General features: G+C 34.7%; 2 protein-coding genes across 9 annotated transcripts; one reads left to right on the plus strand and one right to left on the minus strand.

Moving 5' to 3' along the window:
- Nucleotides 1-3,916: 3,916 nt before the first annotated feature.
- Nucleotides 3,917-14,838, plus strand: LOC131165734 (uncharacterized). 8 transcript variants are annotated; one of them, XR_009139642.1, is made up of 4 exons: nucleotides 3,918-4,113; nucleotides 5,563-5,720; nucleotides 11,409-11,600; nucleotides 11,684-11,972. XR_009139642.1 is itself a non-coding variant. In XM_058123781.1 (3 exons), exons 1-3 carry the CDS (start codon nucleotides 4,463-4,465, stop codon nucleotides 13,986-13,988), a joined length of 225 nt encoding a protein of 74 aa, XP_057979764.1. In that variant the 5' UTR covers nucleotides 3,939-4,462; the 3' UTR covers nucleotides 13,989-14,838. The 8 variants fall into 8 exon arrangements, 4 of the variants coding, with proteins under 4 accessions (XP_057979764.1, XP_057979755.1, XP_057979740.1 ...); XR_009139641.1 differs by having other exon boundaries at nucleotides 3,939-4,498; XR_009139643.1 differs by having other exon boundaries at nucleotides 3,939-4,113; nucleotides 5,650-5,720.
- Nucleotides 8,926-11,127, minus strand: LOC131165724 (uncharacterized). Its single transcript, XM_058123746.1, has 2 exons — nucleotides 9,602-11,127; nucleotides 8,926-9,266 (listed from the first exon to the last, which is right to left on the minus strand). The coding sequence occupies exons 1-2, from the start codon at nucleotides 10,731-10,733 to the stop codon at nucleotides 9,223-9,225; spliced, it is 1,176 nt and encodes a 391-aa protein (XP_057979729.1). The 5' UTR covers nucleotides 10,734-11,127; the 3' UTR covers nucleotides 8,926-9,222.
- Nucleotides 14,839-15,040: the final 202 nt, after the last annotated feature.

Raw genomic sequence — 15,040 nt, forward strand, 5'->3', positions numbered from 1 at the left:
GACTCCTCACATGTGATTAGTTATGAATCGTTGGAGATCGGGGATACTCTAGCATACGAAGAGGTACCAGTTCAAATTTTGGATCGAAAAATACAGGAACTGCGTACCAAGGATATACCGCTAGTAAATGTTTTGTGGCGGAATCATGCAGTTAAGGAGGCTTTTTGGGAGTTAGAAACAGAAATACGCCAGAAGTACCTGCAGCCGTTCAGCGAGGGCAAGTGCCAAACGAGTAAGGGTATGATTGTATGTAGATGGATTAGAGTAGGTTGTGTGGTTAGTTGTGTATAATTTTAATCATGGATAGTCTTTGGAAAACTTTGTTATGATTATTGTAATTTCCCAAAGGCAGTATTGTAACCACGGTATTCCTCTGCCATAAGTAAGAGTAGTTAATAAACGTGGGATGGGGCCGCTATGTGGGTGGCTACCGATTCTTTTATAGACAGGGATCATGAATTAAGGAGGTAATTGGTAGTAGTTAACAAATTTCGAGGACGAAATTTTTGTAAAGAGGGGAGAATGTAGTGATCCTAAAAAAAAATTTAAATTTAAATTTAAATTTAAAATAAATAAATAAATAAATAATATTAATTAAATAATATAATGATATAAATATATATATATATATCATTTATCCTGAAGGATCTTAGGATCCTTCAGGAAGAAGAAAGCACAACAGTGCATCTCCTCCGTCCCGTCTCTTTCACTCTTCTCAATCTCGTCTCCGATATTCGGACGATCGGAAATTCGAAAATACCGTTGGGCTCTATTCGCCGCCACCGACACTTCCACAAGAGCAGATCTATCGTGGGAGCAGCGTAGGCATATCTCTTGGGGTAAGGTCAATTCTCAAACTTACCTCTATTTCTCTTAAACTATAAGCTCAATTAACGAATGAAAATTGCCAAGAGATTCGTGGGAAGATTCTCTACAATTTAGCCGGAGTGGGTTTTCGAATTGGAGCTCCAGGGTACCAATCCTAAATCAGGGGTATATTTAATAATTTAAGCTTTATTAGGCTATTTAGGGTATTCAGAGCCTAGGAGAATTTTAGGGAAAGTTACTCTAGGGATTGTGATGAGTAATGTAGTGAAATTTGAATTTTAGGGTTTTAAAGATTTTGAACTCCGTGTGGCATAGGTTGGAGTGTTAGCGGGCTTTTTCAAGAATCAGGTAAGGGGATTAAGTTAAGTCAGTAATTTTATGAAATTTGAATCAATTTAATTGTTATATTTATATAAATATATTTAATTATTTATTTATTTGGAAATTTAAAGGTTATTTTGAAAACCAACCGTTCAAAATAGATTTTACAAACTTAGGATATATGGTATGGTATTTTTGGATTAAATGAACAGTGAAAAGCTTGTTTGTTTATATGGATATGTTAAAATGTGGAAAATTGTGTGGCAGATGATTTAATTTGTATGAATTATTGTATATCTGGATTTGGGATTTTGAAATACTGAATTGTTTGAGAAATACTGGAATTGTTGTGAAAAATACTAGAATTGCATGTGAAAAATACAGGACTTTGATTTGATGGCCGGGGGCCGGGGTTTTGTTTAAATAGCTTTGAGCCAAGTTGTATTTTATGGCCGGGGGACAGGTTTTGGAATAACAGGGAATATATGTGAATTAATGTTTTAAATGGTATTTTCTATTATCTAAATTGCATGATATGCTTTAGGAACCCTGAGACGAGTTTGGGCCTCAACACTCCATGACCAAGTCTAATTCTAAATTGAACCTCATCTCCCTTAAAGCCCAACACTTGGTGCCCCCTCCCAAGGATACGACATCATAGCCTTCTCGCCGGAAGTGATGAAATGGCGAATATAATTTAAAGTCAAAATTATTACTATTCCTCTTCTTAGCAATTTGGAATGTTTTTAAATCACTCGGGGCAATCAGATTTAGTAGAAAGATGATTGCAAAAAAAAAAAAAAGTCTAGAATGGTCATTTTGGACTGTTTCTGAATCACCTGGTCTAATCAGATTTGACAAAAAGAGGGTAGAAAAGCCCTGAATGACAGAGATTTTACTTTGATATATGTGTCCAAAGTTAAAATCATTGTCATACTTTTTTTTAACCATATTAGATTGCTTCGAATCATTCGTAGCAGTTAGAATTTGTAGAGAGAGGGGGTAGAAATGTCAAGAATGATAGAAATTATCTTAATATGTGTGCATGAGGTCAAAATCACTGTTGAATCCTACTTAACCATTTTGGATAGTCCCATATCACTCAACAGAGTAAAAAATGTCAAAAAAAAAAAAAAAGTAAAAGTTAGGGATAAGTAAAAGGGTTTGCGAATCTCCATTTTGGACATTCACTCAAAATGACCATCAACAATATTAAAGGAATATGGTAAAAAAAAAAATTCATAAGAATAGTCGCTAAATATGAGGTACACACTTTAATGTGGACATAGAGACAATACATGCTAAATTAACTAATTCTAAACGTAATTAGATTTGTGGCTATTATAAATTGAACTCAAATGTTGAATTGATTAAAATCGACAAAACCCTGCAAAATTTATATCAATTAGTGTTTATGTAAGTTTTCAAAAAATTAAAATTATAATACCTATTTGTAAGTTATGGTAACATAAAACATACCCAAATGATCATAGAAAATTAATATATTGATTTTTATTTGTGGGTAGAAAAATTAATAATAAAATAAAAAATATATATAAATGATAAAATTTAATAACAACTGATTTTTAGTTTTTTAAGATTCATTTAAAATGGTAAAAAAAATAATTTTTTAATTGAAAAATTTTTTTTTATTTTTTATTTTCAAGATTGTCAAAAGAATTACAAAATAGAGAACTTGCTTTTCAACTTTTAAAAATTTATATAAGTAATTTGAAATATGGAGAACAACCAAAAAAAATAAAAATGCATTCTTAACTTTCCTATACAAATTAAGAAAATTAAAAAAATAGGGTAATATATTTTGTAATTATTTGGAAAATTAAAAAATAGGGTAATATATTTGTAATTATTTGGAAAACTTGCTTGTCTCATGTGCTTGGGATGAGTTTCCATCATGTAAGTACTAGTGTAGGTTTATTTTTTAGTATTTGTTTCTTTGTCTACCAAATAAGACAGTATGACTCTTCGGTTACTTTAATGTTTCCTAGTGTCAGGATGAATTTTGCATGTAAAGCTCTTTAGGGGATGGTGAGTGTTCATTAGTCTTACAAAACTCACTAGTTATTGTCAACGTGTTTGCCTCCCTCGCTAAACACCCAATGTCAACAGAGGTGTTATTAATAAATTGTGTTGTTTTAATATTTATTGCTTGCTTGTCACAGCTTTCTATTTGATTGAATGCTAATAAAAGTGTTTCGTGGATGAATTGTGGTAAACAGTAGGCTGGTTTGTTAAGTAAGAGTGTTTTGGCTAGTGCTGCACGCTCTTTTCACAAAGGTGTGAAAATAGTCGACCCGTGACACCTAGCATTGTTGTCTTGGTTATAGACTTGCTTGAGATAATTCCACAGCCTTTGTAGACCTATGAGGACGCAAAGAAAGAATCAGATGTGGCTCCATAGAACCAAGAATGTAGGACATGATTTGATTATCTTTGGCATCCCAAGCTGCCTTGTCGGCCAAAGACCTTTTCGAGTAGATCCCCCTTTGCTGCTGCCATCTATGTCCCTATAGCTCTTTACCCTTGAGAAAGGTCTCAAATTGAAACTCTCAAGCATCATAATTTTTGCCAGTGAATCTGACACAAACATTATCTGACTTCTCCATAAGTACCGAGGCTATGACCGAGAAAACTAGGACTGAGATTTCTTAGGGAATGGCTCTGATACCAAAACAAAATGGTTCGATTGTCCTCTCTTTTGCAAAGGCCTTTCATTATATAAGGAAGACCCCTAGTTATACAAGGAAACTTAAATCTGTACATGTTAATTACATCAATTTGAAACACACACAATTCAAGAAATGTCAACACCTTCCCCAACTGAGATCAATCCTTGTACCATTGCAGGGTCAGCGCCCTTCACCATGTGAGGAGCTTCCTTGCGTGTTGATTTGATCATTTGATCCAAGTTCTTTTGCAAAACGCCTCCATCCATCACCATGAGTACGTCCTCGATTACATATACAAAATCTTTTTGGTTTCCAACAGAAGTACAGAACCCTATTTCCAAAGACTTACCCTGTTCAACCTAATCACCACCAATAGTTGATCTTCCCAATCTTGTTTTACGAAAAAACCTTCCCAATTTCCCAAACACTGAAGGCAAGCTATCTGCTATCCATTTCCCTGTCTCTAATGGAATCCTGATCCAGCAATCATATACTGGGATTCTTTCTGGACAAAACACTGAAACACCCTTTCCGACTTTCTCTAGTCATAGATTGAAGAATTTCCCTTTCATCTGGACAGTTTTCTAGAGACATCCTTCTCTCATGGCGATTGGTTGCCGTAGATGAGCCATAAAAAGAAGGATTCAAGAGGGGAGATGGTGGGAGAAAGAGCATGTCATTATTCTTATAGTTTAAGCCTATAAATATTAGTCATTAGTTTGCTAGACTGAATCCTGCAGCTTGTTTTTTGTTGATTGTTAACTAACATGTTGGTGACATTCAAGGATTGTATTTACATCAATGACCTAGTGTAGATTAGGATGATACCTTTACTTATTTTTCTTTTCAATTTAATTGAGAAATGAAGTTATGCTTGTTAATATTGATGCAATTTGAAATTGATTCCTATACATGTATTTTAGAGCACTTTGCTGGATTCATTATTGGAGTTCTCGAGTGATTGATGACTTACGATATAGTGAAAGCACAACTAGAATCATATATGCCTATTCTTAAAAGGCATCGCACTTATATGCTTAATTGGAAGTCATATGATCCTTTTTTGCCCCTAAATTCACTATTTCATTAGCCACTGCTACTGGTTTACCTCAAATTTGTTCATATGGCACATCTTTCATATCATTAATTTCATCCAGTTGTCTAGTCAAGGACCTGCAGGTTAACATGGTGCATTGTTATAACTTGTCAAACAATGGGCAAAGTCTGAAGTTACCGTTGTGGTTACATGTTCTCAGTTGACTGTAACATTTGTCATTCAAATATTGCATTTGAGTGGGTTCGTACTAGCCATCCAGGACATGCTCAGCAATGTTTAATACATCAATATGATAATTCTTTTCACTGGTTTCTGATTTATCTAATTGTTCCTAAACATATGATGCTAGGCTTTTCATTGAAGCAATAGAATCCATATGCCAATAGTCTTATGCATATATTTAGTTGGCCTGCTTATCTTTAATAGCGCTTTTAAATAATGTCCGAGAAAAGCTTAGGGTACATTCACTTTTCCTGATGAATGCGTTTCAAGTGCATCGTCTTAAAAAAGTCAAGAAGCCCGAATGGGTTTTTCTTAGGTTCCCTTCCGCATTCATGTCAAAGGAGCAATTGCTTTATTCTTTGGATGTTTCTAGTTCATCATTTGCATGTTTTTATGATGTCCATGCTCCTCTTAATAATATGGTTAAAGACTTATTTGATGCAGCTTTTAGTCTTTGGCTTTTCCAAGAAGTGGCCTGCATATGCCACATCTGAGTTGGATCTGGAATGTGTTTATCATGCCATCTTGCAGATTAGCCAGGCACTAGCTGGCGCAGACACAGCAGGTTTAAGGGGAAGGCTACCAAAATTTGTATTCATGAGGTGAAAACTTTATCCATCCATCAAGTTCACTTTCACCCAGAGCTCTTTTGATTAATAAAAACAAATAAAACTGTTAGTCCGTATGTTGTTAGTCTGTATGTGTGTGTGTGTGTGGTGTTCAATGCTTATGGAACTCAACCATGCTAGCCTCATAATCCAAGTTGAATTAAATGGGTTTGGCTAACTAAATTGTATTTCACCATTCGTCTTTATGTAGAGTTTGTAGTGTTTGTTAAATTAATTTTTTGAACATAATACTTTTTGAGGATATTGTCCTAGATTGTGCAAAATAATGGAAAATAATTCATATAGCTGATCCTACTTGGTCTGGCTTCATTTGGGTGGTGGTGGGGGTGGTTCTTCTGTTATCCGACCTGCTGCCATTTTTTGTCGGGTCTGCATAATTTTTTGCTACAGTAGTTATAAGAAATGAATCTTGATGAAGAAAAATTGATTTCATTCAATTGATTAAAACTAACAATACAAAAGAATGTATATATATACATTTAGCTTAACAAACAAATCTGCATCTGGTGAAGAAATAAAGAAAACTAATTAACTAACTAAAACAAAATTAGTTTGCTGTTGCTACGATACGGATGAAGAATCAGTTTGGTTATTTTTGCTGTTAAATTGCTGCTGCACCAGATATAATTCTGTTGCTGCTACTGTTAAGCTGAGGCTGATTTTTATACTCCCCCTCAAGATGGATTGATGAAGAACAAATGTTAATCAGTCCCATCTTGGATAACAATTCTAAAAATTGTTTGTAACCCAATGCCTTGGTTAATAAATCTGCCAATTGACAATGAGTTCTCACATGATTCAGTTTAATTACTTTAGCCAAGACCTTGTCCCTTGGAATTTGACAATCAACCTCTATATGTTTGGTCCTTTCATGAAAAACTGGATTGGATCCTATATGCAAGGCTGATTGACTATCACAAAACAATATTGCTTCTCTATCATGTCTAATCTGCAAATCCTTTAGCAAGTAAAGAATCCACACAATTTCACAAGTTGCTACAGCCATAGCTCTATACTCTGCCTCAGTTGAAGATCTTGACACAGTAGCTTGTTTCTTTGATTTCCAAGAGATCAATGAATCTCCAACAAATATGCAAAACCCTGTAACTGATCGTCTTGTGTCTGAGCATGATGCCCAATCTGCATCACTGAATCCTTTGACATGTAGTTCTGATTTTGTAGAAAAAAATACTCCTTTCCCTGGTTCATTTTTTATGTAATGAAGTACCTTAAGAACAACTGCATAATGAGGCTTTCTAGGTTGTGCCATGAACTGACTGAGCTTATGAACAGCAAATGTAATGTCAGGCCTAGTAATAGTTAAGTATAACAATCTGCCAACCAATCTTCTATATTGACTTGGATCATTTAGCACATCACCTTCATGTTTGCTAAGTTTTAAAGTAGGATCCATAGGAACTTTTGGAGGTTTGCATCCTAGTAAGCCAACATCTTCCAAAATTTCTAGAGCATACTTCCTTTGACACAAGAAAACGCCCTTATCTGTTCTTGCTACCTCCAAACCAAGAAAATACCGCAAACTCCCTAAATCTTTCAACTTGAACTTCTGATCTAACAGTATTTTAAAATCTTCAACTCCCTTTTGATCATCGCTTGCTATGAGAACATCATCAACACACACTAGCAACACAATAAATGAATCTCCTTGTTGCCTAGTGAATAAAGAATAATCAGCCTTGGATTGAACAAAGCCAAGATCAATTAAGGCATTTGAAAACTTAGAAAACCACATTCTAGAAGCCTGCTTAACCCCATAGAGTGATTTTTTAAGCTTACAAACCAAGTGAGTCTGCTGCTCCCCCTGGCTGTGAACAACCTGATATTGCTCCCCCTTGCTGTGAAAACCTGGTGGAAAAGACATATAACTTCTTCATTCAAATCACCATGAAGAAATGCATTGTTGACATCAAGTTGGCTAAGAAACCAGCCTTTCATAGCAGCCACAGCAAGTATAGTTTTGACAGATACCATCTTAGCAACTGGTGAGAAAGTATCAAGATAATTGAGTCCCTCCTTTTGGGTAAAACCTTTGGCAACCAGCCTCGCTTTGTGGTCTCAACTGAACCATCTGAATTGTATTTCACTTTATATACCCATTTACAACCAATTGGCGCTTCTTACCTGGTGGCAAGGAAGTTATAGTCCAAGTATTATTAGCTTCCAAAGCTGAAATCTCAGCATCCATGGCAGCCTGCCATTTAGGATTACCAGCAGCTTGATGATAAAAAATAGGTTCAGAAATGGAAGAGATGGCACAACAAAAAAATTTATATGAAGGAGACAAATTATTGTAAGACAAATAAGATTGAATGGGATGAGAAGTACTTGAATCATGTAAGAAAGATTTTGAAGTAGAAGCTGATTGTACTTGATTACAATGATAATCCTCAAGATAAGATGGTAGTTTAGTATGCCTGGTAGATCTTCTAAGAACAATAGGCTGGTTAGATGTATTAGAAATACCATGTGTATAAGGAAAATCATGAATATTATCATCAAAGTCCTGATGAATGTGAACAATGGTGTCATTAGAAGGAGGTAAAAGAGGAGAAGAAACAACTGGAGATTCAGAATAGGGAATGGAAGGAAAAATAGGTAAAGGAATGAGATTATCATATGTAAAAGAGTCATTTGAAGCAAAAGGAAAACTTGACTCATGAAAGACAACATCCCTAGATAAAAAGAATGTATGAGAATCAAGATCAAAGAGTTTATAACCCTTGTTTTATGATTTAGAAAAGGAGATGGAAGTCTATTTATTAAATAGACTGCAATGAGGACACAATCACCCCAAAAAGAAAGAGGAACATTGGACTGAATTTGTAATGCTCTAGCAGTAGCAAGTATGTGTTGATGCTTTCTTTCTACAACTGAATTTTGTTGTGGAGTGTAAGCACAACTCAATTGATGAACAATTCCTTTGGAGCTGTAAAAATTATTAAAACAAAATTCTGAGGCATTATCTGATCTGATGGATTTGATCTTAGTACCAAATTGAGTAAAAATCATGTTGTAGAAAGATTCAATGAGTGATCTGACTTCAAATTTATTTTTGAGTAAGAAAACCCAAGTTGCTTTAGAAGTATCATCAACAATATTAAGAAAATATCAGTGACTATTAGAGGTTGGAAGAGAAAAGGGACCCCAAACATCCATATGAACAAGATAAAAAGGATAAGCACATTTATTGTTATTGAAAGGAAAAGGAATTCTCTTCTGTTTTGCCAAAGGACACACAATACAAATTTTATTACAACAGTTCTTAAGAAAAGGTAAAACACTGCTTAAAGAATGAATTTTTACATCAGAAGGATGTCCAAGTCTTGAATGCCAAAGTGAAAATACATTCAAAGAAAGAGAAGAAGAGCAAGCAGCAAAGAAAGCCTTAAGATTCTGCTTAGGGAAAAATGCAGTGGCTTGAGGAAGACTCGAAGCTTGTAACAAGTACAAACCATCATGCATTTTGCCCATTCCAATCGTGTTCCAACATGTAAGGTCCTGTAGAAAACAGAATTGTGACAGAAAAACAAAACATATGGGTTGAGATTTGGTTAATGCACTAACTGATAAAAGATTAAAATCAAAAGAAGGTACACAAAGAACATTGTGAAGAATTATGTGGGAAGAAAGTTGAAAGTTGCCAATATGTGTAACAACAGCTGCTTCTCCATTAGGCATCTTCACTGTAGTATGCGAGACTTCAGTATAAGAAGTTAATAACTGAATGGAACACACTATAAGATCACTTGCACCAGTATCAATAACCCATGTATGAAGATCATATGCTTTTCTATTAATAGCTTTAGTAGAAAGAACATAATGCTTGCAATTACCTGCAACAACATTTGATGGACCAGTCACAGCGTTAGCAGCATGGAGTTCTGGATTTTTAGGCAATTGTGAAGTAGAACAAGAACCAATTAGTGTCAAAAGTTGTTGATATTGATCATGAGTGAGAGCTGGAGCTTGAGAAACAGATTGTGATGAAGCAGAATCAGTAAATCCAACAGAATTATTCCTTTGAATGAAATCAATATTAGATGAAACTTGATGAGCAGTGGCATATTTATTGTTCTTGAACTTGAAACCTGGTGGAAAACCATGCAGCTTATAGCATTTGTCGATGGTATGACCTAACTTTCCACAGTGAGTGCATAAGGGCCTTTCTTTGCCTTTAATATTGGTTCTGGAATTCTTGGTTGCCAGAGCAGTAGATTCAACTCTAACAACATCATGCACAGACCTCTGCATTTCTTCTTGAATAAACAAAGAATGCACCTTATTAACAGAAGGCAAAGGATCCATTAATAAAATTTGAGTTCTTACTTGAGAGAAAATATCATTCACTCCCATAAGAAATTTCATAGTGGACTCCTTAGCTTGAAGATTCTGTAAGTTTTGATTAATCCCACACGCACACTGACCACAAGTACATTGAGGAAATGGATTCAAATTCTGCAATTTATCCCACAAAATCTTGAGCTGAGTGAAATATTCAGTGAGTGACAGCTCTCCCTGATGAATCTCAGCAATTTGCTTCTGAATATTGAAGATCTTGGCCCCATTTCCTTGACTGAAAGTGTCTCGAAGATCAGTCCAGATTTCTAGAGCAGTATCTCTATAGATAATACTACCTTGAAGTTTTGGTGAAACAGAATTAATGATCCATGTACCTACCATATTATCAGCACGAATCCATGCTTGAATAGCATTTGGAGAATTCACCAATGGTGAAGAAATGGTTAAAGATCCATCAATAAATCCTAACTTGTTTTTGGCAATTAAAGATTTCCTTACTGATCTTGCCCAGGCAGGATAATTTTCTCCCCCTATCAATGGTTGAGAAGTAAGAATTGCTCCAGGATTTTCGCTAGGATGCAAGAACAGAGGATCACCAATATTATATGAATCTTGCAAAGAAGATGAAGCCTCTGTGTTGGAAGTATTAGCTGCTGTCTCCACCATTGAAGAAGCTTGCAGAACACAGTAACTGAAAAAAAAATTCGAAGAAGAGAACAATGGAGAACAAGATGCTCTGATACCATATAAGAAATGAATCTTGATGAAGAAAAATTGATTTCATTCAATTGATTAAAACTAACAATACAAAAGAATGTATATATATACATTTAGCTTAACAAACAAATCTGAATCTGGTGAAGAAATAAAGAAAATTAATTAACTAACTAAAACAAAATTAGTTTGCTGTTGCTGCTATACGGATGAAGAATCAGTTTGGTTATTTTTGCTGTTAAACTGCTGCTGCACCAGACATAATTCTGTTGCTGCTGCTGTTAAGCTGAGGCTGATTTTTATAGTAGTTGGTGGTCGTTTGGGCTTACAGCCAAGTGACTTTTTTTCAGTCTCCTCGCCAAATTACTTGTGCCTTATCTACTTCATTTTTCCTCCAAATTCTCTGATCATCTCCTGATACTGTGCTCTTTCATTACATTCATTTGCAATTTCTAACTGTCTGTACATAGCTGTGGAAAATTGGAAATTATTGCATTTGAATTTGCACGTATGAAACTCATGCCATGTAGACTGCACTATGCACTAATCAATTTCATTTACTTCTTTTCTTAGAAAAAGAAATCTGTACTGATATTTATTGCCTGGATGTGGTTTCTGTGACAACAGAATAATTGCAGGGGTGAAATCTGGGATTGATAAGGTTTCACTCGCAAACCAAATTATATGTGTGCATTTTTGGTTTTCAATCTTTTTGGGGTTGGGAGGTAGGGAGTGTTACAAATGCAGCTTTGTTATAAGATACGATCGGAGAAGGTAACGCGATACCATCGCACCACCGCTTGTTGCGGGAACATGTAGGTGTGTATTTCATTAAGGTTTGGCTGTGGCCGTGGCCCGTGGATGGTTAATCTTAATTTTCATTTTATTTGCTTTTCGTATAGGAGGGCTGAATCGCAACCCATGACTCTTGCATGATTCACTGGAACACCATTTCCATTCTTTGTGTTTTGTTGGAGTTCAAAGTCATCTCCATTAAATAGCATAACTTCAAAGATACTAGCATATTTCCTATTGGATTCAAATCTCAATTTAGGTTTTAGTCGTCAGGAGATGTTCTTCAATTTGGTGTCGTTGTGTTCATCATCGTCGCCCCTCAATTTCAATCCTAATGTTATTACACTGATCTGTTTTAATAACTGTTCTTTTGATCATTGAAGACTCTTTTTTTTACATTTTGGAGCATAAAATTTAAATTTTAAATTTGTGTAGAATGTAATACAAAATTATATTGAGTTGTTTTTAAGTCTACAAAAAAGTCATTCAAACTTTGAGATTTATGCTCTTAAATATTACTTTTACCATTTGTTTGAATATTCTTTGGATTTTAGAGTTGTATTAGATTTAAATAAGATATAATATAAAATGGTATTTAAATTTGTTCAAATCCAAATCCAAGATCCAAAATTTATGTATTTAAATGCAACATCAGTTATCTTAGTATAGAATTCTTTATCTAATAAATGTTAGTATAATAAGAAAAAAAAAGTTAAAATGTTTGAATATATAAGGATTTTAATATTGAATTAAACTTTGATATGAGAATTTTGTGTAGGTGGGCATCATATTATGCAAAATGGATAAGAAAAGTATTTTTACTTGCAAGATTTTTGAGATTGTTTTTTTTTTTTTTTAAATATTGCGAATCTTTAAAAAATAATTGTTTAGAAAAAAAAAATAAAAATTGGCAGATGGTGTTGGGTTAGGGATTGGTGGGGAGCAAAAAGACAGAGCATTAATTGTGGTTGTGGAGAAGTGGGCTGGGCCGTTGAAGTTTACTTATCCTTTCTGAGAATGGGGGCCCATCATCCACAATTATTGATCGGCCTTGTCGTTTCCAGTGTCACTATCAAACTATCCAAATTGAATTCTGTCCTCTCTTCCCTACTCGATGGAGTCCACTCATACTTCGAAGAAGACACATCATCAACTATTATGAGGTTACCTGTATATATATATTTTAAGTAAAAGAGGGTGATTCCTCTTTTCTTAATTTATTAATAATTCTTATTTTATTAAAGAAATACCATAGAAACAAAAGGATACTTAGGATTTATATAATAACTAAATAAAGAATAAATTATGCATCAAATCAAATAAAAAAAGAAAATAAACTTATAATATTTCAAAATAACATTTTGGTGTAGTTGGGCTACTTCCAAATTAAGTTTCTTTGTAAGATTGGATTTCTCTCACAATGCATCTTCATATTGTGATCGCGGCAAGTCTCGTTTGGTTAAAATCAATGACACAAAATTTAAATTTGTAAATTAATCCTACAAGTCTGTGCCTTGAAGTCCCAAGGAAGTTTGTGGAAATGGCCAATCTGTTTTTCAATTGAACTCAAATGTGAAATCTATTTTTATTGGTTCATGTGCAACCATATATTTGCCCAAAATTAGTTTAACTAGTTGAGCACATTATTTTCACTCAATAAGGATCTCTTGCCCCAATCAAATAACCCCAAAACATTATTTACTCATGGATAACACAAATAGGCATGGGCTTTTAGAGTAATTTGATATTTTTCTTTGCACTTTAGTGAGAAACTCAATGTGCTTTTTTCCCCATTTTCATTGCCCATTCTTTATTTCAGGGATTCGTTAAGAGTATAAATTGAATGAATTTGGTTCAATGATTGTGTGTTTGTACATGTTGTGGGTGCCAAGATAAAGTGAATTTTGATTGGCGTGTGCTTTTTATTGTAAGCCAAGCTTGTTCAAGGCATGTGCTTGCCCGTGATTACTTATCTTGTGTCCATTGGATGGGTAATGACCAAGTAAATAGTAGTATTGGTTTTGTTCATTGAGTGTATTAATGCCTATGTAAAGTGGGAGTATGGTTCGTTAGTCTGTTTTACATTTCCTAGCACCAGAGCTAGAATAACATACAAAGCTCTTTAGGAGAGGGTGAATGTTCATCGATCATTATAAAATTTACTAGCACTTGTAAGCGTGTTTAGCCTCCTTATCTTCCTTACTAAACACATGTTGCCTATGGAAGTGTTGCTAATGAATTATGTTGCTTCACTGTTTACCATGTGACTTTCATTTGCTTACATGATTGCATACTGCTTCCTCTTACTTTGCATTCAATGGTTCTGAATGTGCGATTGTGGTGTATACTTTTGACTAATTGGCTAAGTAAGCATGCTGTAGCTATTGGTGGACGGCCCTTCGCAAAGTGTGAAGTGTTTGGCCCATGACGCCTCTTTCCAAGAATTACTTTTATAACAATTAAAGATCGAGGCATGGCCGTCTCAATTTGGGACGGCTTACCGAAGGTTATCCTCGACAAACCAGTCTCCAGCAACATTGCTGCTTCCTCTTTGACACGGAATAATGGTGACACGAAAAATTGGTGATTGGAGGTGCTAGCAGAATGGGGTTTTGCAAAATATGTCAAGGCAGATTGGAAGGTTTTTGAATTAGTTGAGAGCACGCATACTGGTTTCTTTAGATCCTCCATCTTGCTGGAGGATGTTTTGATGCAGGACAGAAAACAATATATGAACAATAAGAGGGAGAAAAAGGAAAGTAGCAGAAAAAATAAGAGGAAGGAAAAAATTAAGGCAAAATTGAAATAGGGTTCAGTTCTCTATAAATGGAAGTTGTCTCCATCATACACAATAAGTAAATGTTATTTATGAAACCACATCAAATCCTTAAAGCTGAAAATTCCAGAATGAAATCTGACAAACAAGATCTTAAATTATGCCTAAGCCTGTGGTAAACACGAAGATCCTGGCGAGTCTGATCCCCATCAATGGCGGGGGTGGTTTTCCTGTTATCTGGCCTGCTGCCATTTTTTGTCGGGGCTGCATAATTTTTAGCTGCAGTAGTTGGGGTCACTTGGGCTTACAGCCAGGTGACTCTTTTTCAGACTCCTTACCAAATTACTTGAGCCATATCTACTTCATTTTTTCCCCCCAAATTCTCTTATCATCTCCTGATACTGTGCTCTTTCATTACATTCATTTGTAATTTCTAACTGTCTGTATTTAACTGCGGAAAATTGGAAATTATAGCATTTGAATTTGCACATATGAAACTAATGTCATGTTATCAAAATAAAAGAAAGAAAATGTATTGCAAGAAAGTAAAGAAAAAAAAAACAGAGTCTTGGAGTGGAAAAAATGTATAAAAACTTGTATTGTATTTCTTGTATATATATTTACATGAATCATACCTCTATTTATGCACATGTATTGATAGCTAACTAACATAATTAATATCTAACTA

This window comes from Malania oleifera, chromosome 1, assembly GCF_029873635.1.
Source record: "Malania oleifera isolate guangnan ecotype guangnan chromosome 1, ASM2987363v1, whole genome shotgun sequence".
NCBI classification, from domain to species: Eukaryota; Viridiplantae; Streptophyta; class Magnoliopsida; order Santalales; family Ximeniaceae; genus Malania; species Malania oleifera.